The 24,516-nt window shown below is 58.1% G+C and overlaps 2 protein-coding genes across 7 annotated transcripts in view; both read right to left on the reverse strand.

Annotated features, from left to right (window-relative positions):
• Positions 1–6,132, reverse strand: part of SLC41A3 (solute carrier family 41 member 3) — a 44,464-nt gene extending 38,332 nt beyond the window's left edge. Inside the window, exon 1 of one of the 4 annotated variants that reach the window (XM_002713135.5) lies at positions 5,989–6,132. The gene's annotated coding sequence lies outside the window, so the exon portion shown is untranslated. Of the gene's footprint in view, positions 1–481; positions 579–5,988 lie in introns of those variants that run through there. The other 3 variants (XM_070049998.1, XM_070049999.1, XM_051852611.2) reach the window with 3 other exon arrangements.
• An 8,901-nt stretch (positions 6,133–15,033) lies between these two features.
• ALDH1L1 (aldehyde dehydrogenase 1 family member L1) overlaps positions 15,034–24,516 on the reverse strand; it is a 55,695-nt gene continuing 46,212 nt past the window's right edge. For all 3 annotated transcript variants that reach the window (XM_070051007.1, XM_070051008.1, XM_070051009.1), the window contains exons 19-23: positions 23,470–23,568; positions 20,741–20,906; positions 18,008–18,113; positions 16,734–16,933; positions 15,034–15,321 (exon numbers count right to left, since the gene is read on the reverse strand). In XM_070051007.1, the coding sequence (XP_069907108.1) occupies positions 15,266–15,321; positions 16,734–16,933; positions 18,008–18,113; positions 20,741–20,906; positions 23,470–23,568 (627 nt within the window). In that variant the 3' untranslated portion in view covers positions 15,034–15,265. The remainder of the gene's footprint in view (positions 15,322–16,733; positions 16,934–18,007; positions 18,114–20,740; positions 20,907–23,469; positions 23,569–24,516) is intronic.

The raw sequence follows: 24,516 nt of genomic DNA on the forward strand, positions 1-24,516 counted from the left end.
GTGGTAAGCGCAGTGCTCAGAGGAAAATGTATAGCTGTCGATGCCAAAATCTAGCTTTAAAAGACCTTAAATTATATTAATAATAATTATTAATAATACATTAATCTTCCACCTTCAGTGACATGAAAAAGAGGAGCAAACAAAACCCAAAAAGGTTACGTGGGAAGTAGGAGGAAATTTAGATTAGAGTGGTAATAAATGGAATGGAGAATTGAAAAACGATGGAGAAATCAGGAAAACCAAAAGCCGTGTCCTAGGCGAGATCAACAAAACTGACACACCTTTAGCTGAACTGACTGGGAAGACAGAGAGACGCAAATCCGCAGTGGGAAGTGAAACAGGGGACGATACTAACAAACTTAAAGAGTAACTATTACAACAGGATACTATGAAGCCAGCAGATCAGAAAACACACAGATCGCCAGAAACAAGCAAACCCACAAAAATTACTCGAGAAGTTGTTAACTATGAACAGACCTACCAACACGGAGCCCGCACCAGGAATCCAAACGGCACCTCCAAAGAAAAGCCAGAGACCAGAATCTTCACTTAACGAAGCCTGCTGGGCAGCTAGGGAATCAATGCCAAATCTTGGTGAACTCTGGGCAGGCTCCGAGGTTGACACCACGTGGGTGACCGCATCCCGTATCAGAGAGCCTGGGCTCAAGTCCCAGCTCCGGCGTCCTGCTAACGGGCACCCTGGCCAGCAGCAGGTTGGCCGCTGGGAGACCTGAATGGAGTTTCTGGCTCCCAGGCATTTGGGGAGTGAGCCAGGGGATGTGCAGTGTCTCAGTCTCTCTCCCTCTCAAATGAATTATAGATAAACAAATAAACAAGACCCCACCTTGGCAAAGAACATAGCGATCACGGCACAAGAGCCACACAGCATCACTGCCTCGTCCCCAAGCGGCCGAGACCTCTCTCGACCTCGCTAACTGTGCTGAGAGCGGCGGCAGCACAAATGAGTTTCCTAATATACCAGGAAACCGGGGCAGGCGGGGGTGGCCCGCCAGGCCCACCTGGAGCCCCTCCCTGCCAGGGCAGGCGCGGAAACCAACCAGAGACAAGTCCGTAAAGACATGACCATCACGGGCTCCTGCCATGACAGCCTGTGACCGCGCAGGCTCAGCCTGAAGACACACAGCCCAGGCCCAGTGCCTGACCCAGACTCCATCCCAGGAACCCAGCACACACACACACACACACACACACAGAGACACAGACACAGACACACACAGACACACAAACTGACACACAAACACACACACAGACACACAGAGACACAGAAACAGACACATACACACACAGACACACACACACACATAGAGACACACACACACACAATCACACACAGAGATAGACACATACACACACACACAAACTGACACACACACATAGAAACACACACATACACACAGAGACACACACACAGAGACACAGAAACAGACACACACACAGAGACACATACACACAGACACACAAACTGACAGACATACACACACAGACATAGAGACACACACACCAACACAAAGACATACGCAGAGACACAGAAACAGACACATACACATCATGGACACACACACACAGACACACACATAAAGAGACATACACACACACTGACACACACACATATACACAGACACACAGAAACACACACACAGAGCAGATGTCAAGGATGCTCCGCCCCTTATAGAAAACGGCACAGCCCCTGCACATTCCCTATGCGCCATCCTCCAGTAAACCGGAAGTCATCTCTCGAGTGCTTCTAAGACTTTAAAGCAGGGGCCAGCGCTGTGATGTGGAGGGTAAAGCCATAGCCTGCAGTGCCACCAGCCCATATGGCCGCCAGTTCGAGTCCCAGCTGCTCTACTTCCGATCCAGCTCTCTGCTATGGCCTGGGAAAGCAGTAGAAGATGGCCCAAGTGCTTGGGTCCCTGCACCCATATGGGAGACTGGGAAGAAGCTCCTGGCTCCTGGCTTCAGATTGGCCCAGCTCTGGCAGTTGTGGCCATTTGGGGAGTGAACCAGCAGATGAAAGACCTCTTTCTCTCTTTCTCTCTCTCTCTCTCTCTCTCTCTCTGTGTGCCTCTGCCTCTATGTAACTCTTTCAATTAAATAAATAAATCTTTAAAAAAACAACTTAATGCAATGGAAACTCTTCAAAAAGAGTTGTTACACTGGAGCTGGTGCTGTGGCACAGTGGGTTAAATCCCCAGCCTGCAGTGCCGGCAGCCCATATGTGCGCTGGTTTGAGTACTGGCTGCTACACTTCTGATCCAGCTCTCTGCTGTGGCCTGGGAAGATGGCCCAAGTTCTTGGGTTCCTGCACCCTTGTGGAAGACCTGGAAAAATCTCCTGGCTCCTGGCTTCGAATCAGCTCAGCTCCGGCCATTGCGGCCATCTGGGGAGTGAACCAGCGGATGGAAGACTCTCTCTCTCCCTCTCCCTCTCTCTCTGGCTCCACCTGTCACTATAACTCTTTCAAATAAATAAAATAAATTTTTTTTTAAAAAAAGGACTGTTATACTGTAATGCTTAGGGACTAATGATAAGAAAAACACCTGCACGTGTTCAGTACAAAGGCAGCAGTGTTTGGACGGTCTCCACATCTACACGTGGAAAGCACAGGCGAAGGGAGCCAAGTGCATCTGCAGCCTCCCCGGGAGGGCTGAGCCCGGCCATCAGCTTCCACGTAAGTGCAGCAACAGTGTCAGAACCACATGGACACCGGGTGCACACGGAAAGCTGGGAACTCGGCGTATCAGGTTAGTGGTTATTTTTTTTTAAGGTTGCTCCTTGAACCACTAGACCATGTCTTGTCTTTTTTTTTTTTTTTAAAGGTTTATTTATTTATTTATATATTGAGAGGTAGAGTTACAGACATAGAGAGGGAGAGACAGAGAGGTCTTCCATTTGCTGGTTCACTCCCCAAATGGCAGCAATGAATCTGGCTAATCTGCAGCCAGGGGCCAGGAGTTTCTTCCGGGTCTCCCACGCGGGTGCTGGGGCCCAAGGACTTGGGCTGTCTTCTACTGCATTCCCAGGCCATAGCAGAGAGCTGGATTGGAAGTGGAGTAGCCGGGACTTGAACTGGTGCCCATATGGGATGCTGCTGCTGCAGGCAGAGGCTTAGACCACTATGCCACAGCACCAGCTTCAGGTTAATGGTTTTAATTAAATGTTCAGACGGGTTCAATACACACACATTCAATGTTTCACTGTCTGGGGAACTGGGGAAATGTGTAGGTTCTTTTATCTTTTATCAGCTGTGGAAAAAAAAAAATGGGTCATGACCAGTTGGCGGAAAGTAGGCTCTTGACGTCTTCTCAGCGGCTGCCTGCGCAGTGAGGACGTCACAGCATGGAAGCAGGGCTTACACGGGGTTAGGTGCCGGGCCTGGGGCAGAACCCTCGGAAGCTGCCAGCTCCCAGGCTGGCAGCCAGGGCTTGGTCCAGGACGGTCAAAGACCTTTGAACCCAAAAGGTTAGAGCAGGCACACACACCTATATGCACACACACCCCAAAAGCAAAAACCCAGGGCAGGAGGCTGATGATGGACTTGAACACAAACTTTAGAGAGGTAAATAACATTTGGAAACAAGCCCTAGGAGACAGTATTTGGAACCAACAGGAAAGACACAGGTTGAGTGTGCAAGAAAACAAAACAAAACAAAACAAACAAACAAACAAAAACCTCCCACAAATCAATAAGGAACAGGAAAAAAAACACACACACACAGAGAAAGAGGCAAAGGCCAGTAGGAGCAGCTCAGCCCAGCCAGCTCCCTGGTAGGAAAGTGGGGAAGAGCAGGGAACAGGCCTGAAGTGCCTCACCTCACCACCAGAGGGCGCCGTGGCAGAGGCAGGAAAAGGGCCACACATCCACTAAGGGGGACCATGTGCCAGCCTCAGAGAAAGGAGACTGGGCTGTGACCACGACCCCCAAACAGGGGGCAGTCGTGGTGAATCCCTCACCTGTGTGCGCAGGGAGCTGGCCCAGGAGCACCCACGGCAGCTCTGCCTGGACAGTGGCAGGTGCCCAGCCTACAGGAGAGCACCCAGCCAGAATTATGCGTCCAACAAGGAAAGAGCTCTGGGAGCACCTGTCCAGTGGGAATGGCTCCTGGAACTGTGCACAGGGGACAGGGTGCCCACAGAAAGGTCTGGCCAGGGTGACCTCTGGGGTGACGGGCATGGCCTGCTGATCTTCAGCACCCACCTGCTCTGTGCCCCTTAGTGCATCGGGCACGCCATGGTCAACTGGCAGGGACCTCACATCCCCACAGAGAGGCCCTGGGCGCGTTTTGCAAGGTGCACGTGCTCGCCCGTCATGAGTGTCACTCAGAGTGCACGGACCAAGGCCGGAAGTTCAGCCTGCAGGGGCTCCTGCGTGGAGAGGGGGCTGTAGGCATAGGCTGCACAGCAGTGAGCCAGCCTGCGGGGTGCAGAGGAGTCGCCCCTGGGGGTGCCGCCCTCCCAGGGGACATCAGGCAACCTCTGGTTGTCACAGCAGGGAAGGGGTACTCCAGGACAGCTCCTACAATGAACAACTTTGCAGCCCAAAGTACCAGGAGCTGGGAGACACCCGGACCTAGAGACCCTCCCCAGCGTGAGCAGGCTTCGAGGGGGTGGGGCAGCCACCTGGGGCCACCTGCCAGGCCACGGAGAAGGAAATGGACACTGTCACTCAGAAGCACCCAGCCACTCTTCGAGGCTGGCCTTGAACGCAGGCTTCTGGGCACCATCTTAGCATCCAGTGCAAGCACCGCCCACCGCCCAGTCTGGTCCCGGCCCCAGCACCTCCCAGTCCAGTGCTCACCCAAGACAGGGAGGCAGAGCCACGCCTGCGCCCATGCACCTGGAGGCGGGGACCAAGGCTCCGCCCAGCGGCCCCCCCCCCCCCCCAGCCCGGCAAGCGCCCTGCGCATCACTGGGAATATTCCGGAGCCCACGTCCTCGCGTACCCCTGGAAAAATGGAACTTTCTGAGGCAATCCCAAACAGGGGCTCCGGTACCTGTCGCCAGCAAGCACTGAGAATAATGAACGGAAAATTCCAGAAATGAACAACTCCTTGAGTTGTACACTGCACCGCGTCCCGCCCAGCGCGGTAAAATCGCGCCCTGTCCTGCTGGGCGCCACGCAGGACACGGACCGTCCCTTGTGCAGTGCACCCCGGGCACTCCCACGCCACCCGCGCTGCCCACCCATCAGTCCCCTGGCAGGCGTCCTGCTTATGATTGACAGCGGGGTGCTTATGGTTAAGGCCCCCCAGGCAGCAGCATCACTCCTACACTGGGTCCTTCTATCGTTAGCTTCCGTGGTTGACCCCTCCCCGTGCCTAATTTTTAAGTTAAACTTTAGCACAGTTGCGTGTGCACAGGACAGGGCACGCTATGGGTAGGCGTGGGCACGGCCCAGGGGTCCGAGCCCCCTCCGAGGACCCAGATCAGGGCTGACCAGTTAACGGCACCCTGGTCACCGGGAAGCTGGCCCAACTGACCAGCAGCCCGGCCCATCAAGGCGCTCCCGCCGTCCACGGGCGGTGCGCACAGCCCAGCCAGCAGCACCGGCAGAACCGGGACCGGCACTGGCCCAGCGCGGCTGCACCTGCACCCCAGGTGAGGGCGCGGGTCTCAGGGTGCTGGACGACCTCGGCGGACGCAGCGTGCGATCCCTGGCTCAGACACCACCTAAAAGGGCAGGATCCTGGACGGAGCCGAGTGTGGGGCGCCGAGCGCTCCCTGGACGCACGGCCAGCCAAGGCGCCACCGCAGGACCGGGCCGCCGCCTACCGGCTGCCCCTGCTCCCGAGTCCCTCCTGCTGTCCCCAAGGCGTCCCAGCCCCGGGCCCCGGGGGTGCTGCCCGCGCCCAGAGCGGACCCACCACCGGCGCCCTCCCGCCGGAGCCCCCTCCAGCGCGCCCCCGGCTTGCCAGCCCTCCGCCCCGGCTCCCCGGTCCCCGGGCGCTGCCGCAGGGCCGCCCTTACCCCGTCCGCGTGCGAACCTGGTCCGCGGCCAGAAAGCGGCTGGAGGAGGGCGCTCCGGGAGCCGGCGAAGCAGCGCGCAGCCCCGGGAGGAAGCGGGAAGAGCCCAGCCCGCCCGGCCCGGCCGGCTCCGCCCCCGGCCTCGGCGCCGGCGCAGGACCGCGGGCAGGGGCGGGGCCGCGGAGCCTCGGGCAGGGGCGGGACGGCGGGCGGGGGCGGGGCCGCGGATAGGGGCAGGACCGCGGGGTGAGGCGGGGCCGCGGGGAGGGGCGGGGCCACGGATAGGGGCAGGACCGCGCGGAGGGGCGGGGCCGCGGGCGGGGGCGGGACAGCGGATAGGGCAGGACCGTGGGCAGGGGCGGGGCCGCGGGGAGGGGCGGGGCCACGGATAGGGGCAGGACCGCGCGGAGGGGCGGGGCTGTGGGCAGGAGCGGGAAACGGGTCTGCACACCCCACCGCCAGTTCCCATCGTGGTCCGATTTCTGCCTTTCTTTTTAAAAAAAACCAATGTTCTTTATTGCACGCAGACTTTTATTCAGCAATAATTTTTATTATTTTTTAAAGATTTTTTTTAATTTGAGTTAGACAGTGAGAGAGACAGAGAGAAAGGTCTTCCTTCCGTTGGTTCACCCCCCAAATGGCCGCTACGGCCGGCACTGCGCTGATCTGAAGCCAGGAGCCAGGTGCTTCCTCCTGGTCTCCCAAGCGAGTGCAGGAGTCCAAGCACCTGGGCCATCCTCCACTGCCATCCCCGGCCACAGCAGAGAGCTGCACTGGAAGAGGAGCAATCGGGACTAGAACCCGGCACCCATATGGGATGCCAGCGCCGCAGGCAGAGGATTAACCAAGCGAGCCATGGCACTGGCCCTAAAGATTTTTATTTACTTGAAAGGCAGAGCAACAGAGCGAAAGAGGCAGAGAGATCTTCCACCCACTGGTTCACTCCCTAAATGGCTGCCTCAGCCAGGGCTGGGCCAGGCTGAAGCCAGGAGGCAGGAACTGCATCTGGTCTCCCCTGTAGGTGCAGGGGCCCAAGCGCTTGGGCCATCTTCAGGAGTTTCCCCAGGTGCATCAGCAGGGAACGGGATTGGAAGCAGAGTAGCAGGAGCTGGAACCCCTACTCTGATGTGGGGTGCCGGCCTCTCAGCCTGCGGCTTAACCCGCTGCGCCACAACACTGGTCCCTCTGCGGTAGTTTTAAAACATCCCAGCAGGCATTTCGTTTTGTAAAAAGCATCTATTATTTGAAAGAGAGAACTCCCATCCTCTGGTCCACACCTCCAATGTCCCCGACAGGTGGGGCTGAGACTGGGCCGGGAACTCCGTGTGGGCCTCTCACTGCCATGGAGGGGGCTGGAGTCCCTGGGCTGTCACCTGCTGCTTCCACGGCTCCACGTTAGCTGGGAGCTGGAACTGGGAGCAGAGCCAGGACCCATATTCATAAACGTGGGTCCCAAGCCTCCTTTCTCTCTGCCAAACACTGACCCCGCTTTCCACCTTGAAATCCTTAAGGACAGTCACCGAAGCAGGAAGGTCTCTCTTTTCAGCTTTGCCATAACATTCTTCTCACATCTAAGAAAAGTCCTAGTTGACTTCAGTTTTCCCTGGTTCATTTAAAAAATGCCTTCAGCCAGTTGCTGTGTTCCAGACAGAATGGAGAGAGGTTTTCGAGGGAGGGGCCGCCTGCTGAGCTCACCTGTAGGGCTCTGCCAGACACCGGGGTTTGCGTCTGACCTACAGCACGTCCATGGCTGGCACAGAAAAGCCAAGTGCAGACGGAGGTGGGTGCTTCGCAAGCCTTAGGGAAATATTGCACTGTGTTACTTCAACAAAAGGAACTGTGCATGTTAAACAGAGAGAGAGAGATGCAGACGGGCCCGGATTTTTCCACTGTAGGATGATGCAGATGCTACGTAGATTCAGGCAAATGTGCACCTGGAATTTTGAATGTGGATTTTTTTCCCAGGCTCGCAATAGGATCACAAATGAAAACAGCCAGTGTGTTCTGTGGTTAAAGGGCATTTGATGCATTGCTGACTTTTCTCAAGGTGTGCTGGGTTCTCGGGACATAACCCCCATCACAAGCCCTGGAGTGTCGTGTCGGTATCCTGCCGGCTCAGGCACGCGTGCACACAGTCGAGCCTTGTCCCATGGTTCTGCAGCCGTGCAGCCTTCTCCATGTACTTGTTTCCCTACTACCCAGTTACCTCCCTGGCCTGGGGTTTCAGCCCTCATCCATCCCCGTCTGTGCCCCCTCCCCACGAAACTGGGAGTTGTGTCCACTAGGAGCCAGTAGCCCTACCTGAAGTTTGCTACACCATGCTCTGGCCACCTGGGACCTGGGAATTGCCAGTGGTGTAAGACCCTTGTAAGACGTGTGTCCAGATCAGCAGTGGACACAAGTTGGGGGACTCTGGCTGTCCCTTCCCACAGGGCCACACCGAACTCCAGAGTGCAAGAATTCTGCACTTGAACCTGGTCTCCCAGGTAACTATCAAGGCCAAGACTAAAATGACCTCTGTTTTGCAATGTGTGGGCTTTGGTTTTAGTTCCTCACATATTTGCACACATGGTTTGTGGGGTCACGCCATAGCTACAGGTATAAGAAACATTGCATGGCCTTCTACCACCAGTGCAACAAAAAATAAACTGACCGAGGCATAGCAGTAAGTGGCAGCGAGCAGGTGACCTCAGCAGAAGAGAAATGATACCCCATGATACCCCATGCAGGCATTTATTGGCAGGTGCAGAGTCCAGAGCCTGGCTGGAGTCTCTGGAGTGAGCAGTTTTTGCAATCGGCTGTTAGGCTACGCTAGACATAAACAGACACTGGGGGTGAGGAGCTTCCATACGATGTTAGGAGACAGGGCCTGAACGTGCCCCCTCCCCAGATTCACCCACAGCCCAACAGTGACTGTGTGTGGAGCTAGGGCTTATATGAAGGCGGTGGTAACGGTTAGGCGACGCGGTAAGAGTGAGCTCTGAGCCCAGGAGAGTGGACTCCTAGGAAGGAGAAGTGTGAGAGAGAGCTTGTTCTCCAAGCACACACACAGGAAGGGCACAACCAGGAGACAGCTGTATGTGGCACAGGAAGAGAGGCCTGACCAGCAACCACACGGTCACACCCACACCTTGGTCTTGGCCTTGCCACCTACAGAAGTGTGAGCAAATACAGTTCGGTGTTTAAGCTGCCCAGCCTGTGCCCAAGCCACCGTAGCAGGGGATTAACATTTTCACTGCAAGCCTCCCCTGAAAAACTCAGTAAGCCTCAGTTTTCTCATCTGTGAAGTGGGGACAATAGTACAAGTGCCTGCCTCGTGGGGCTGATGATTCCATGAGGCTCCCAGCTCAGGGTCTCATAGAGAGTGAGAGTATGTGTTGGTGGCCATTATGTTTGTCACGGTCATTAGCTTCCTGATGGGACAAATCACCCCTGGAGAGGCCACAGCAGCTCCTGGACTCCAGGACAGAACACTAGGGGAGGCCTGGGGAACAGAGCCGGCCATCTGTCGGGCTGGCCTCTCCCTTCTCCCACCTCTCTTCACATCTGTTCCAGGCTCCTGCTGTCCCTGTGCCACCATAGGGTCCACACGGTTCCCAACCAGTCCCTACCTTCCCCAGTGGCTGTCTGCTTGGTGGTAGCAGGGTGGGCCGAGGCCTGGCCCTGCCCCTCCACAGCCGGTGGGCAGAGCCCCTGGTGACGGAGTAGCCGATTTCTGCCTTCACCTCACCCAGATCACTGCTCCGGGAGGAATGGGGCAGGGCCTGGCTCCCCACCAACCCTAGAAAGTGGCCTTGGAGTGAGGGCCATCAGCCTCTTCCCACAAGCTCACCCACCCTTGGCCTGCCACTCAGCCATCCCTTCCTGAGAGCCGGGTGCCTCCACGCTGGTTCTCCTTGGTGCTCAGTGAGTCTGCAGTTGCTAACGGTCTCCCGGCCCCTCCGAGAAAGCCCTGGGCACAGCAGGTGCAGGCGACTGGGTGAGGCAGGCGTGTGGGCAGGGCTCCAAGCAGGGACCCCTGCAGCGCCCAAGGACATCTGCTTCCAGATGTTAACGAACAGGTGCAGGGTTGACGGTGAAGGTGTAACGCCTGGGACCCTCTTCTGGTCCCCGGGCTTCCCGCCTCTCACTGTTGACGCTCAGCCCACCTCCTCTGTGCCTGTTTCGTGGGGGGCGATGCTGAGGCTCCCGAAGGCTGTTCCACTGGCCCAAGGCCATGCAGCCTGGAGCGGCAGAGCTGGATCCAAACCCTGCTTCAAGTCTGAAGACAACACCTTCCTGTATATCCAGCTGTCTCTCTTGAGCAAGTGAGTTGATGGATGGATGAATAATCTCATATATAATACTGGGTGGGCATTTGGCACAGCAGGTAAGAGGCCACTTGGGACACTGGTATCCTGTATCAGAGTGCCTCACCTCCCTCCCTGCCCCCACCCACCCCCACCTGAGATACAAAGGCCATCCGTGGGCCTCCAGCTCACATGCGAGGGGGAACTGTTGTTTGAGTTCTTCCAGATCAGTGGCTCCTACCTGGAGCTCTGCAGAGAATGAGACCCAGCCCCAGCAAGCAGAGGAACCCGCCTGGCTCTCCAGGTGGGCCAGGCCTGCCTCTGTCCACACCTACCCCTGCCTCCAACTTAGCACTGCCCCCGCAGGCCCAGACCACCCCAGCCTTTGTGCACCCTGGCTGAGAACCACCAGGAAGGAAGACAGGGCTGGCACCGAGAAGCCACCAGGGAAGCCACCAGGGAAGCATAAGCGGGGTGGGCCTTTCCCTAACTCGTCTGCACACATCCTGGCCCTCACATGGGTCTGGGAAGCAGGCGGCTCATTTCTCACGGCCCCTGTGAGCCTGCCTGCCGCTCAGTCGCTACCTGTGCAGACGTAGAGGGCCCGGGTGCCGCCCCTGCCTGCTAGAGACCCTCGCACAAGACCCAGATGTCTTCACCCCTGCATCACCCACAGGCCACAGCCACTGGAGGGCTCACGGCGTGGACTTGGGGTGGCCTCGGCAAAGTGGCAGCTTCTCCCTGGAGGGAGGAACACCAGGACCCAGCATGATGACCCAGCCGGGGTTGTAGGAGGGGCAGCCCCAAGGGTAGACAGCACGTGTGAGCATCCAGCAGCTGCCAGCCTCCTGCACCCCTCCGGCACCCCTGGGGTGCAGGGAGCCCCATCAGGCCCAGGGAGCCTGGCCCTGTCGCTAGAGACAGGTTATGCTGACTTCACGCGGAGGAGGAGCTGGCACAAGGGAAGAGCCCTGGAGTCAGCCACCTCCTGGGGTGGTGAGCGTGGCTGCTCCTGCAAGATAGAGCCAAGGGCCCGAGAGGCCTGGGCCATGGCACCTGTGTGCAGAAGCCTGCAGGACACGCACAAGGCCAGGAAGTGGTGACTGGGTTTGGGAAGCCTCTGGCGCCTTCACCATGTTGACAATGGCACTCTGGTGCTGGTATCAGACCATGGCAAGGCCGACACGTGTTTCAGCCGGTGTGTGCTACAGACTAAAACGGCATAGGCTTGCGTTAGTAAAATGCACACCTTTTTCCTGCTGAGCCGGCAGTGAAACCCCTGCTCTCTGAAGCACCTCGTTCGCCGTAAACGTGAGAAGTCTGTGCCTGGAAGAGTTTAGTTTCTTAAGAGGAAAAAGTCCTGTGGCTTGTTGGTGGTGGTATTTAGCCACACCCAGATGTACACTTAAAAATGGTTCGCGTAATAAATGGTGTGCAAATATATCTTATTGCGTTTTAAATATGTATATATTTTAAATGTTATTTATGCTGAAGTATTTAAAAGGCAGAGAGACAGAGAAATCTCCCATCCCCTGGTTCAAATACCTTTGTAAAAGTGGGGGTTAGACCTGGCTGAAGGCAGGAACTCCATCCAGGTCTCCCGTGAGGATGGCAGGGGCCCAGGTATGGAGCCATCACCGGCTGCCTCCCAAGGTGCATGTTAGCAGGAAGCTGGGACCAGAAGCGGGGCGGGGACTCCAACCAAGTCACTCTGACGCAGGATGCCGGAGCATCTTAGCCATGGAGCTAGGCGCCCACCCCGCCCTCTTCTTTCAGACACAGGGGCAAGCTATTCCGCAGTGGGCTTCCAAATCGCCCTAATTTGGGGAAACAAAACCATTTCCATGATAGCCAATTAAACTCCTTGTTGCCACAATTTCCTCGCCCATAAGTGAGGATGAGGACAGCCCTGGCCCCACTGGGGTACTGAGCTTTGGACCGATGTGGACTGGGGCTTTGGCACCTGCCTGGCCTACGGTGAACACGCAGCAAACCTGCTGCTGCTTTCTAATGCTGTAACCATCACTGCGAGGGGGAGATCCGGACAGGCCTTCCATGGACATGTACCCAGCTGTCCTCACCGCCTGTGGGGCACTCGTTCCAGAACCTTCCGCAAATACCAAAGCCCACGGACGCCCACGCCCTGACAGGAAGAGCACAGGCAGATGCTGTGGACCCCAGAAGGGCGCCCTGCTAGGTGCAGAGGATCCAGGCGGCGCTCAGCACGGCCAGGCGGCCAGGACCCTGCATCCGCGGGACTCAGGAGGTGTAGCCAGGCAGGGATGGGGGCACTGAGCCCACTTCTGCAGGTCAGACTGCTCTTCGGGACCTGGGGGAGGAGTGTGTAATGGTGCCGTGACTCGGATATGAAGCCTAGGCAGGGTTCAGTGTTGCTCCTCCATGAAGAGGGGGAGCGACATAATGGTGCCGTGACTCGGACAAGGAAACTTAGGAGGGAAGAAACGGGAAGAAGTGGAAAATGCCGGAGAGAGAGACTAGCAAACAGCCTAGGGAAAAGCCGGACAGAAAAGGTGCCGGAAGAAGCTATTGAAAGCCTAGGCATAGACTCGGATATGGACTGTGGGAAAGAAGTTAGGATTTAAAGTGAAAGCAAGAAGAAACTTAGACTCAGATACGGACTGCAGGTTGAAAGTGAAAGTGAAACCTATAAGAAACTTAGACTTGGATACGGACTGTGGGGAAAAGCCAGGAGAAATGAGGGAGGAATATTGTTGGAAGAAAACTTAGGGAAACATACCGGGTAGAGAAAAATGTTAGGGAGGATGAAGCCGCGAGTGCAGGCCGAGGCGGAGACGTAAGCCATCTTGGAATTCTTCAAGTCACCCCGGGGAGCAAGAGGCAAAGATCTGGAACCAGAGGCAGAGACGTGGGCCCCCAGGTTGGAATTCGCCAGGTTAGTCCGGGGAACTTGGATTGAATGCTAGTGGCGGAGACGTAAGCTACGCTGTGTGACTCGCGGAAGCTGCCGCGTGCAGAAAGAGCATGGGGCGTGAATAGATAGGGAACGCGGGGCGGCGAGGCGCCGAGAAGCAGCCTCGGGGCGGGCGCCGGCAGGGCGAGGCGCCGGGAAGCCGCGCAGAGCCGTGAAGCAGCCTCGGGGCGGGCGCCGGGAAGCCGCAGGGATAAGAGAAACAGAAGTTTAGAAGTAAAATGAGAGAAATAGGAATGCTGGAAGATAGAAGTAAAATGGGAGAAATAGGAATGCCCGGAGATAGAGAAATAGAGAAATAGAAAGGCCTCCCCACAACACAGCAATGAGAGGCTTGGATTCGGTCTGCCTGATTAGTGAGGCGATGAGCACCTGCGGGCGGCTAGCAGCTTATGCGCCGCAGGTCACCGAAGACAGGCACATTATCAACACCAATAAGTCACCCCACAACATGGCAATGAGAAGGCTTGGATTTGGTCTGCCTGATTAGTAAGGCGGTAAGCACCAGCAGGCAGCTCGATCAGAGTATGAGCTGCAGGTCACCGAAGATAGGCACGAATCAACACCAATAAGTTTCCCCACAATATGGCAATGAGAAGGCTTGGATTCGGTTTGCCTGATAGGTTTTGTAAGCACCTGCAGGCAGTTCTAGCAGAGTAGAGCATGCGCTGCAGGGCACCGAACACAGGCATGCATCAGCGCCTAAAAACCTCCTCACAACATGGCGAAGAGAGGACCCGGATTCGGTTTGCCTGATTGATAGGACTTGTAAGAACCTGTGGCAACTCTAGCAAGTAGAGCAGAGTGTGTGCCGCGGGACACCGAAGACAGGCGCGTATCAACGCCAAAAAATAAAAAGAAAGGGGGATCTGTGGGGAGCAACTCGGACTAGACTAAGTTACTGGAATTGGGACTTATTCTATGCATCTGCTCTCCCACAATATGGCGCTGGGAGAGAAGAAAGCAGCTTCTACACAGCTGCCTCCAGTTCAGCCAATAAACTGTAGGACTTGCTCCTGATTGGAGGAGAGCAGCGTACTCGGCGTGTGGGCAGCCGAGTTGGGATTGGCAGAGGAGGACTATAAAGGAGGAGAGAGACGGCATGCACCAGGAACATCTAAGGGGAACACCTGTGCAGCCCCCGAGAGAGCCGGCCGGCGGTGTGCCGCTCCCCTGCGGAAGTGGGGAAAGTGGCCAGGGGGAACCGCCCTTCCACGGAGGTGGAAGGGACGGCAGCCAACCCGGGAAGAACCAGCAGCAAACCCGGGGAGGGCCGAGCAGACAAAAGAACAGCGCAGGGTCCTGTGTCGTTCCTCCACGAAGAGGGGGAGCGACATAATGGTGCCGTGACTCGGATATGAAGCCTAGGCAGGGTTTAGTGTCATTCCTCCACGAAGAGGGGGAACGACAAGTGTGCAGAGGGGAGGGCCCTGGGATCCCAAGAGGGCAGTGGGCATGGTGTGGGGGTGGCACCGTGGCAGGGGACAAGGGCAAGTCACAGGGAAAACCCAGAAGACCCAAGACGGGAGCACTGCCCACGGCCGGCCCTCGAAGGGACCAAGTGGGTGGAGACAGACAGGGACCTGGCTCCTTAGTCGGGGTCTCTGCCTACAAATTCGCTCCCTCACGTGTGCGCTCTGAGAGCTTCGCTCCCCCAAACCTCTTGCACCCCTAACTCCATCTCGGCACTAGCATTTGGAGGCTGGAGCTGACCACACCCATTTCTTTGTGCCCCGGGGCTCAGGGTGATGTCATGACTTCCGGGGCCACCCAGGAGCACCCACAGATGAGGCCAAGGCGCACAGGGGGTGCGGGCTGCCTCTGATTACAATCTTTATTCATCCAGGGCCACTTCTGACGAGACAGAGGGTGCCCCGCAGGCAGACGGCGGGGGAGCAGACAGGAGGGCTGGCCCCGGCTGGGGAGCAGGTGTCCTGGGCTCCAGGGAGGCAGTGCGGGGCCTCCCCGTGGACGGGCGGGTCAGGGCTGGGCAGGACGAGGCTGTGCGGCGAGGAGGGCTCCTTCCCTTGCTGGAGACCTTTCAATACTCGAAGGTCACGGTCTTGATCCGCAGGTACTCGTTCAAGGCCGCCTCTCCTGCAAGAACCCACGCGCAACAGGATGCATTGTGGTCATGGCGACTGCGTGCTCAGGTGCTGCACGCTTAACCACCTCACTGCACGCCTGGTCAACCACGGGAGGGAACCCTGGCTCACCCATGTGCAGACAGGAAGCCGGGGCCTGGGTAGGTCACGTGTCTTTCCTAGGTATCCCTGGCTGTGGGCGGCGGGCCAAGATTCCACCACAGGCAGGAGAATAAGACCACTGTTCTAGGACCTTCCCCGGCCCACAGCACCTCATCAGGCCACGGGAAGCTCTGGGACCTGGGCATGCCAGCCCACTTCCTCCCCTTGCTGCTGTCCCCGCTACCTCCAGATCCAGAGGTGGCTGGGAACGGGGACCCTGAAACTCATCTGTGCTTTGTGGCTTGTGCGTTTCAGCCAATGACCAGCGTGTGTGAGAGCTCCCGCACCAGCCACGCCCCTTCCCTAAATGCTACCGCCACACCCCCCGAGGCCTCTCGCATGTCCAGGTAGGCTGCTTGCACAGCTCGGTTCTCAGCCCTGGCCCAGGGAGGCCACAAGCCCTAGGGGCTTCTGCAGGGCTTGAAAGCTGGAAGACGACGTGAAAGTGAACTCGTGAGCATCCTTGAGTCTAGCCTCTGCTGGCCCTCCCCGGGGTCCCTGAGCTGACACAGGCGCTCAAGAGAAAGGCCGATGCTCCTAAGAGACAGCACGTGGCTGCTCCACCCCGACCTCGCTGCCCGCCAGTCAAGCTTGCCTATCATGCCTGCGTGGTCCCAACTGCCAGCCTCCACAGCGGCAGGACAGAGAGACCAGGACAAGCAAGGCCTAGGTCAAGGGCAGCCCAGGGAAGGAGGCTGCTGGAACCAAGCTGCCGGCTATCTGGCAGGTGCTGCCGCTGCTGGGCATGTGCTCAGCCTGTGCACACCCGGGGATCCCACCTGCTGCCGCCTTGCTGACAGCATCTCTATGCTGCGGACTCATGACGCCCCTCGGTTCCTGGGGCACGCTCTGCCCCCACGGCATCCCCCAGGGATGAAGCCTGAGCCTTTAACCACAGCCCCAGGTTCCCAAGATCCAGCCCTGCCTGCCTCTCTGTCTCCCCCTTAGACCACACCAACCACACCAGCCTCTTTGCGGTCCCAAGACCAAGGCTGGCTCCGCCCACTGGGAACTTGCACGCTCAGGTCTTCGTGACCACTTGGGTCCCTGCTCAGGTGCCACCTCCTCAGAGAAGCCCCCCTGGCTCGAGTCTCGGCTCTCTTCCCAACACTCTTCCCTGATTGAATTATCGCTTGCTCCCGCCCAATAGGGAGCGAGCGCCAAGTCCCAGGGAGCATGGGACAGAGCCTGGCCCCCAGCGGCTTTGAACCGGTGTCCACTGAGCGAATCAGCCAAAGCGGCCCCCAGGCGGGATGAACTCACCCAGGTCTTTGCCAAATCCTGACTGCTTGAATCCTCCGAAGGGAGCAGCCACGTCCGTCTTGTTGTAGGTGTTGACGAACACTGTGCCCGCCTGGAGCTTGTCGCTGACGTACAGTGCCTTGTTGATGTCCTTGGTGAAGACGCCAGAGGCCAGGCCAAACTCCGTGGCGTTGGCCCGACACAGTACGGCATCTATGTCCCTGTAGGGAAAACCCAGGGAGGCTCAGGGGGCCCAGCCCCGGATGGGGAGGGTACACAAAGACCAGCACCCTCTCTCCCATGGGGATCTGGCCCGCCCCACGCTCCCTGCCACACAAAACCTCACAGAAGACAAACGTGCCAGGTTAAAGCAAATTTGGAGGAGACAGGACAGATCCGGAGGAGGCAGGCAGAGAGCGAGAGTGAGAGCCGGAGCAGGGGCAGCCCCTCACTTCACAGATAGGCACGGGAGCCCAGAGAGCGGCTGGCTGGGTGATCGCCGGCCATCGGGGGACTGGAGGCATATTACGATGCTTATCTGTTAGACAGCGGTCAAGTGTCTCATTCCAGTAAGATCCACACACGCTCACACGCTTACTGCCGTGTGTGCCAGTGGGTGGTAAACGTGAGGCTGAGGCACCATTTGTCATTTGCTCAGTGGTGCCATAGACACCCAGGGGCTGGCCTGGACAATAGTAGTAACCAGGGAGTTAACCTTGGCAAGGTCAAAGGCAGCCAAAGAGCTCCCTGCCTGTTCCAGGGATTCCTTCTCTTTGGACCCACCCTGGCCCCGCTCACTCGCAGGGTGGGAGGGAGCTTCCGGGACTTCTGAGGTCAGATCCTAAGGAACCTTCCATTCCCACCTGGGCCTCCACGTGGAGGAACCACGTGCCAGCCAGCAACGCAGAGGCTACAATGCCAGAGACAGCCTGCAGGAGGCTCAGGCGAGACCGGAGTGCTCTCTGAGACAAATCCCCGCTGCTATTCCAAGCCATGCAGTTCTGGGGAGGTTTAGTGCACAGTGACACTGGGCTCGGGGCGCTGTAAGAGGGCTCAAAGACACCTGGTGAGCGGGGAGGGAGAGGGGGCATTGCTCATGGTGGGACTTGAAGCCCCCTTGGTCACCATGGAGGGCTCACCAGGGGGCGGGGGAGGGATCACAGCCCGCCAAGGTTGAGCAACACTGAGTTCTCTTCCTGGCCGTGCGTGAGCCCCCCTCCCCAAGCTCTCGGGAAGACCCTGATGGCACAGGGAGGGAGAGAGGGCCCTTGAGGGACGCAGGCAGCGTTCCGTACCCATCAGCAAACCGCGAGATGATCATGACGGGCCCGAAGGACTCCTCCTTGGCAATGAACATGTGGTCCTCCACATCCGTGAAGACGGTGGGCTCAAAGAAGAAGCCTGCAGGGGAGAAGAGGCCTGTGGCACACGGGAGGGCCCAGTCCCCCGCCCCGGGGCGGGCCTGGGTCACTTCCTGCCCCAAGAATGCGGTGCCACGGCGTGGTGGCAGGGGAGGGAGCTGAGCTGTGGACCCAAAGCCTGTGAGGAAGAACTGGATCTTTCTAGGGACATCTGTCTAGATTCTGCAGCAAGTGCAGCCTCCCAGAGGGCTCTCCCATGGGTCCTGGCTGCGGCCCACTGTCTAGGAGGAAGTGGGGGAGGGGCTGCGCACAGGAGCCTGGGGAGGGGAGGCAGGAACTCCAAGGACAGCCTCTCTTCTTGGAACCGAGGAGCCGGGAGCTGAGCTCCGTGGTCAGAGGTGTGTGGCTTCCACCAGGACAGAGTCAGGAAGGGCAGACTGGTCACCCCCAACCCCACACTGCCCTGGAGGCCGGGACAGAACCACTTCTGATGGCAGAAATGCCTTCTGGGACTGCTTCTCTGGCCAGAGCCTGGGAGCCCTGGGACCCTGCTGCACCGCCATTTAACTCTGGAGAAATCAACAAACTTGACGGTCTCTCTCTCTAGTTTTACAAAAACAATTTAAAACCCCAGAGAAGTAATGAAATCAATGAAACAGTGACTATTTTCCCGACATTTAGAAACTGTATTTAACATGACTACTGTTTTAAAACCTATGAACCTTGCATTGATGCATGCTGCTCTATGTGGAGTGGCGGGCACTCCCTGGGCAGTCTGGCACTGCTGCCCACCAGCTACTGGGGTATTGAGCTGTGGCCACGCAGGGTCATCCTGCCTGCGGCTCTGTCCTGCACTGGCCCTGCCATGTGGACTCTATGCCCAGGCTCGCTCATCCTTCTAGTTGGGTTTGGCCAACAGGAGGCAGCCCCTGGTCCGTGCACTGCTCCCTCCCAGGTCCAGGAATCCTGTGCCCTCCTCATGCCTATCCCACAGGCTCCCCACTGGTCTTGGCTCCTTGCAGGCTCTGTAGCCCTGCTCTGTGGACAGCGCCTTCATTATACCCTCTGCCATTAGCTCCTGAACCCTGCCCCCGCCATGTCCTCTTAGACTCTGATCATACCAGCCCCATGGAACTCCTGGTCTGCAGGGGGCAGGGAAGGGGGGAAGAGTTGTGGCAGCACGGTGGTTATAAACGTCCTGCTTGGGTGTGAGGCGGCAGGGGCACCTCGGGCAGAGGCGAGCCCTGTGCTTGACCACTCTTGGCACTGAGTGATGAGTAGGGGACGTGCTTGCTAAGCAGAGGAGCAGCCAATGTCCTGAGAGTGAGAACACAGGAGAAGCATTCAGGGGGAGTTAAATATGATGATAAGACGGCCAAGGGCAAGTCAGACACAGAGCACGGAAGACCTCGGGGGCAAAGGTCTGGGGGTGAGCTGCATGGAGGCAGGAGGGAAGGGCTAGCCGGGCTCACAAGCACACTCAGGAGGCCACGGTGATGATGAAGAACGAGACGTGGAGAGTGGGCACCAGGGCAGCAGGTGCAGAAGAGGCGAGGAGCAGGACAGAGTTGCAGGTGGAACCGACCCCGGCAATGCATTAGACACAGAGGGTCGCACAAGAACACACATCCGGGATTCTTCTTCCCTTCCCCTCTTCGCTCCTCTCGAGCTTCCTCTGTGCGAGGCATGGAGGACCCAGGGGTGAAGGCAACGTGTGCCCCTGGGCAGGCTGAGTAATGAGGAAGAACTCGCCTGATCGGGCAGAGGGTTCTAGAGAGGCAGGTGTGTGTGCACGGGGCCAGGCTGGGCTGGGACGCGGCGATGACTGGGAAGTTTGAAGCGCCTAGGGGACATCCAGGTGGACGTATCCAGTTGGCAGCTGTGTGGTCATGAGCTCTGGGTGGGCTGAAGCCTAGTGATGCATATCTGGAAGGCTCTGAGCCCTCACAGAGGGGTGAAGCCCACCAGGGAAAGCAGCTGCCATGAGCATGGCCCCAAGCTAAGGAAAGGAGCAGGTGCAGATGGAATTTCTACCAAAAAGCAACTGCTGGGGCCAGTACTGTGCTGCAGTGGGTTAAGCCAGCATTCCATAAGGGCACCGGATCGAGTCCCGGCTGTGCCACTTCCAAACAAGCTCTCTGCTTATGGCCTGGGAAAAGCAGCAGAAGATGGCCCAAGACCTTGGGCCACTGCACCCACATGGGGGACCCGGAAGAAGCTCCTGGCTCCTGGCTTTGGTCTTGCCCAGTCCTGACCACTGCAGCCATCAGGGGAGTGAACCAGTGGATGGAAGACCTCTTTCTGTCTCTCCCTCTCTCTCTGTAACTCTGCCTATCAAATAAATCAATCTTTTAAAAAATTTTTTCCAAAAAGGCAAGAAGTAAGAGCTAAAAAAATGGAAGGAAAATCATGAAGTCAGGTGTCACAGAATTCATGAGTGAGAACTTCAAGGGTGCGGCGGTGTTAAAATCAAAACCCGTGGGCGATACCAGCACTGAGTTAAAACCAGCACTGAGTAGGGCTTTCTGTGTGGGCAGCTGGTACAGCCCTGCAGGGTCAGGCAGGTGTCCTAGGCCCACCGCGCCCAAGGGCCCAGACGAGGCCTGACTATGCGCGGGGGACCTGGCCTGCAGCCCCTCCCCCAGCGGCCACAGTCCTCCCACTGACCTGGCCGGGGCACCTGGCTGCCCCCACACACCAGGGTGGCGCCCTCCTGCACGCCTCGCTGACAGTACTCCAGCAGCTTCCGCAGGTGGGCCTGGTGGTTCTGTGGCCCGTGGTTGGTGGCCCTGTCCAGCGGGTCGCCGATCTTCATCTTCCCCACCTCCTCCACCTGCGGAAGGGGCTCAGGTCAGGCTGCTGGCAACAAGGGCCCCCCGGAACCGCCTCCCTCATTTGCATTTTCCATGCCCACCGCTGTCCCCTGAAGGGACAGCAAGTGCTACTTTTGAGCTCCCAGGGCCCCCCAAACCTGGGTTCCAAACCCAGCTTCCGGGCTAAACCCCAAGACCTCCTGTGGGCAAAGGTACGGACGGACATCTCTCAGGAAGACCCAAGACTAGGGATGGAGGGGCCGGGAAACGGGGCGGGCAGGGATGCAGGAGAGGGGAGAGAAGGGCAGGTGTGTGTGAGCCAGGGCGGGGCCGGCTCAGCGCCGGCAGGCGGGCAGGCTGATGCCATCCTGCCCCCAGATCCACAGGCCCAGAAGCCGGGAGAACTGTGCAGGGGCCAGCGCTGTGGCACAGCAGGTTGAGTCGCCACTCGCATAGCCAGCATGCCCTATGGGCGCCAGGTCACGTCCAGCTGCTCCGCTTCAGATCCAGCTCCCTGCTGATGCGCCTGGGAAAGCAGTGGAGGATGGCCTGAGGGCATGGGTCCCTGCCACCCACATAGCAGACTTGGATGGAGTTCCAGGCTCCTGGCTTGGGTCCGGCCCAGTCTTGGCCATTGTGGTCATTTCAGGAGTGAATCAGCAGATGGAAGATCTCTCTCTCTCTCTCTCTCTTTTTTCTGTCACTCTGCCTTTCAAATAGAACAAATAAGCCTTGTCCCAAAGACTCCAGGATGAAGGACAGGGTGGGTACAGAGTGGTCTTTCTGTAACAGCTGCAGCTGACCAAGTAGATGGACATTAGGTGGAAGGGAGGGACCTGAGGCCCAAATCCATGCGTCCCTGCCACTGCTTCTGCCTGTTCCAAAACCCATCTTTAAACCACAGGCCCCTGCCTCCCACCGCCAAGCCTCTGGGGCTGGCACTGTGGTGTACAAGGTTAAGCTTCCACCTGTGGGGCCAACAACCCCTATGGGCACTGGTTGGAGTCCCAGCTGCTCCACTTCCAATCCAGCTCCCTGCTAATGCACCTGGGAAAGCAGCCGAGGATGGCCCATGTGTTTGGACCCCTGCACCCATGTGGGACACCCACAGATGGAGCTCCTGGGTTCTGGGTCCTGGCTTCAGCCTGGCCCAGTCTGGCTTTTGCAGCCATCTGGGGAGTGAACCAGCAAATGGAAGATTCTCTTGCTGTCTCTCTCTTTCTCCTTCTCTCTCTGTATCTCTTACCTTTCAAATAAATAAATAATACGTCTTTTAAAAATATTAAAAATAAAAAAAAGAAAGCCCTCCTCCAAGAAGCCCTCCTTGCTGCCTCAGCCAACAGAAGTTGGTCCAGGCTTTGCTGCCTCGAGTTGCCAGCCTGCATGTCTCCCATCACAGAAATCACCTCGCCATCCTGGAGTTTGGGGAGGGGGTGTCAGACGGACTGGGATATGCGATGACACATTAAGGACAGAATCTCAGACGAACCCCACCAGGAGCTGGGGCCAGGCCCTCTGGGCTCCAGGCTGGAATCTGCCTCTGCCCCTTCCACTGCGTCTCTCCTTGGCTCCTGCCTTGGTTTCCAAAGATCAGACAAGGTCCTGCCCACCCCCATTCAGCCACATCAGGGTCATGGTGGACTGGCGGCCGCCACCTCCTCCTCCTCTTTCTCTTCTTCCTCCTCCTCTGAGCACTTGACCCCCTTCAAGCTCTGCACCCTCCCACAGCCCCCCTTAGAAGCATGGAGGACTCGGCACCTGCTCTGTCCATCCCACCAGGGCACCTTAGTGCCTCGGAAAGTTGGAACAACAGGGCCCGCTTGGTCAGGCTGCCCAGCGCCCTGGCCACAGGTCACAGCCTGGACGTGTCCCTGGTGGTGCCTCCCAGCACCGTGCCATCCGTTTCTCTTTCCCTTGAACCTGGCTGGCCCTGGGGCTTGTTCACACACGACCACGGCAGGACTCCCAGCAGTGAACTCGCAAAACCCTGCTTCCAGCACATTCTGCTGGCCACAGCAAGTCACGGGCCGGCCCAGATTCCATGGCAAACGTGATTACAGGCCCTTCTAGAAAGTTCTCCCTTTTCCTTACTGCCTTCCCCCCACCTCCACCCCACACTGCAAAGATCCAGCACCCGGCCTTCTCCGTGAATACCATCCCAAGAGCCACGCCACCCCGGCCTTAGCACACAGCCCTTTCTTCCTGGCTGGCTTCCTAGGCTGGAGCTGTGTACACAGGTGGTGATTCCCTGTTCACCTCCATGGAGCCCCAGCTCTCCAGGCCCTGGGGGAGGGGCTCCCTGCTGCAGCTGAGCTGCACCCCCCGGCATCGCTGCCTGCATCAAGGCTGGCTGGGAGCCCAGGCCGTGCCATAACCTTTATGGTTAGGCCAATCTGAGCACAGGGCTGCTGCTTTTGCTGAACCAGGGATGGCCCAGTACAGCTGTCCTTAAAGTCCCCTGACCCAGGTGGACGGTGACCCCGCTCGGGGTTGAGGAGGGAGGAGAGAGGAGGGAGGGTTCCTGACCCCTGCCCAGTTTCCCTTCCTGCAGAAGCAGCAGTTCCGAGACCAGACAGAACTTACCACCCTCTGCACGAACTGGTCGTGAATCGAGTCCTCCACGAAGAGCCGGCCCGCGGCGATGCAGTTCTCACCTTTGTTGAAGAACACGGAGCTCATGCCCTGCAGGGAATGAACCAGAATGCAGGTTACGGCTCGCCCGGGGCGCCGGCCGCTGCTCCCCCCGTTCATGGGGAAGAGGGGGCATCCTGGGTCCCCTGTGGCCAGGCCCTGGCTGGCAGGGGGCACATGTGCCCTACTCAGTCCTTGGTCAGCTGAACGGAGAGGCGAGAGGCGACCAGGTGGAACGCGAGGATGGCGAGGCACAGGCCAGCAGTGAGGGGGAGGCAGCTGAGTCCCAGCCCCCACCGCTGGAGGGCAGGGCCACTGTCCATGTCCTAGAGAACTGAGAACAGGCCAGGGTGAACCTGGGCATGCCTGCGGCCTCTCTGTACACTGGGTGGCCCGGGGAGTACTGATCCTGCCACACTCCTGGGAGCTGACGGGGGAGGGGCCAGGCAGCACTGAGCATGGAGCAGGCATCGGGGTGACGCTGGGTGACAGGCAGGCAGTCTTGGGAGGGAGGGGGGACAGGTGGCCCTGGCTGTGGGAACTCTTAGTCACAGTTTGGAGGATAGGCTCTAAAAAGCACCTGCTCTGGGGACCCGGGGAGCCCTCTGGGTGAGACCACAGGGCCCTGGCTTCTGGCTCAGTGCTGTGCCGGGCAGCATGGGTCTTGGCACCAACGCCAAGATGCAGGGACAGTGAGCAAAGCCCTGGCCTCTCTCAGCCTCCCCAGTCACAAGGCTGGACTCCCTCTCCCGTCCATGCTGGGGCATCCTGTCAGACTCCGGGGGTGGGATTTAGGAAGGGGGTTGGGGGCATACGGGGGTCCCTGGTTAAATGTGGCCTGAGGAGCTGGCACTGTGGTGTAGCAGGTTAACCATGCGGGTGCCAGTTCGTGACCCGGTTACTCCACTTCCAAGCCAGCTCCCCACTAACGCATCTGGGAAAAGCAGTGGAAGGTGGCCCGAGTGCTTGGGCCCCTGCTACACATGGGGGGGACCCAGA

The sequence above is a fragment of the Oryctolagus cuniculus genome, chromosome 10, assembly GCF_964237555.1.
Source record: "Oryctolagus cuniculus chromosome 10, mOryCun1.1, whole genome shotgun sequence".
Lineage (NCBI taxonomy): Eukaryota > Metazoa > Chordata > Mammalia > Lagomorpha > Leporidae > Oryctolagus > Oryctolagus cuniculus.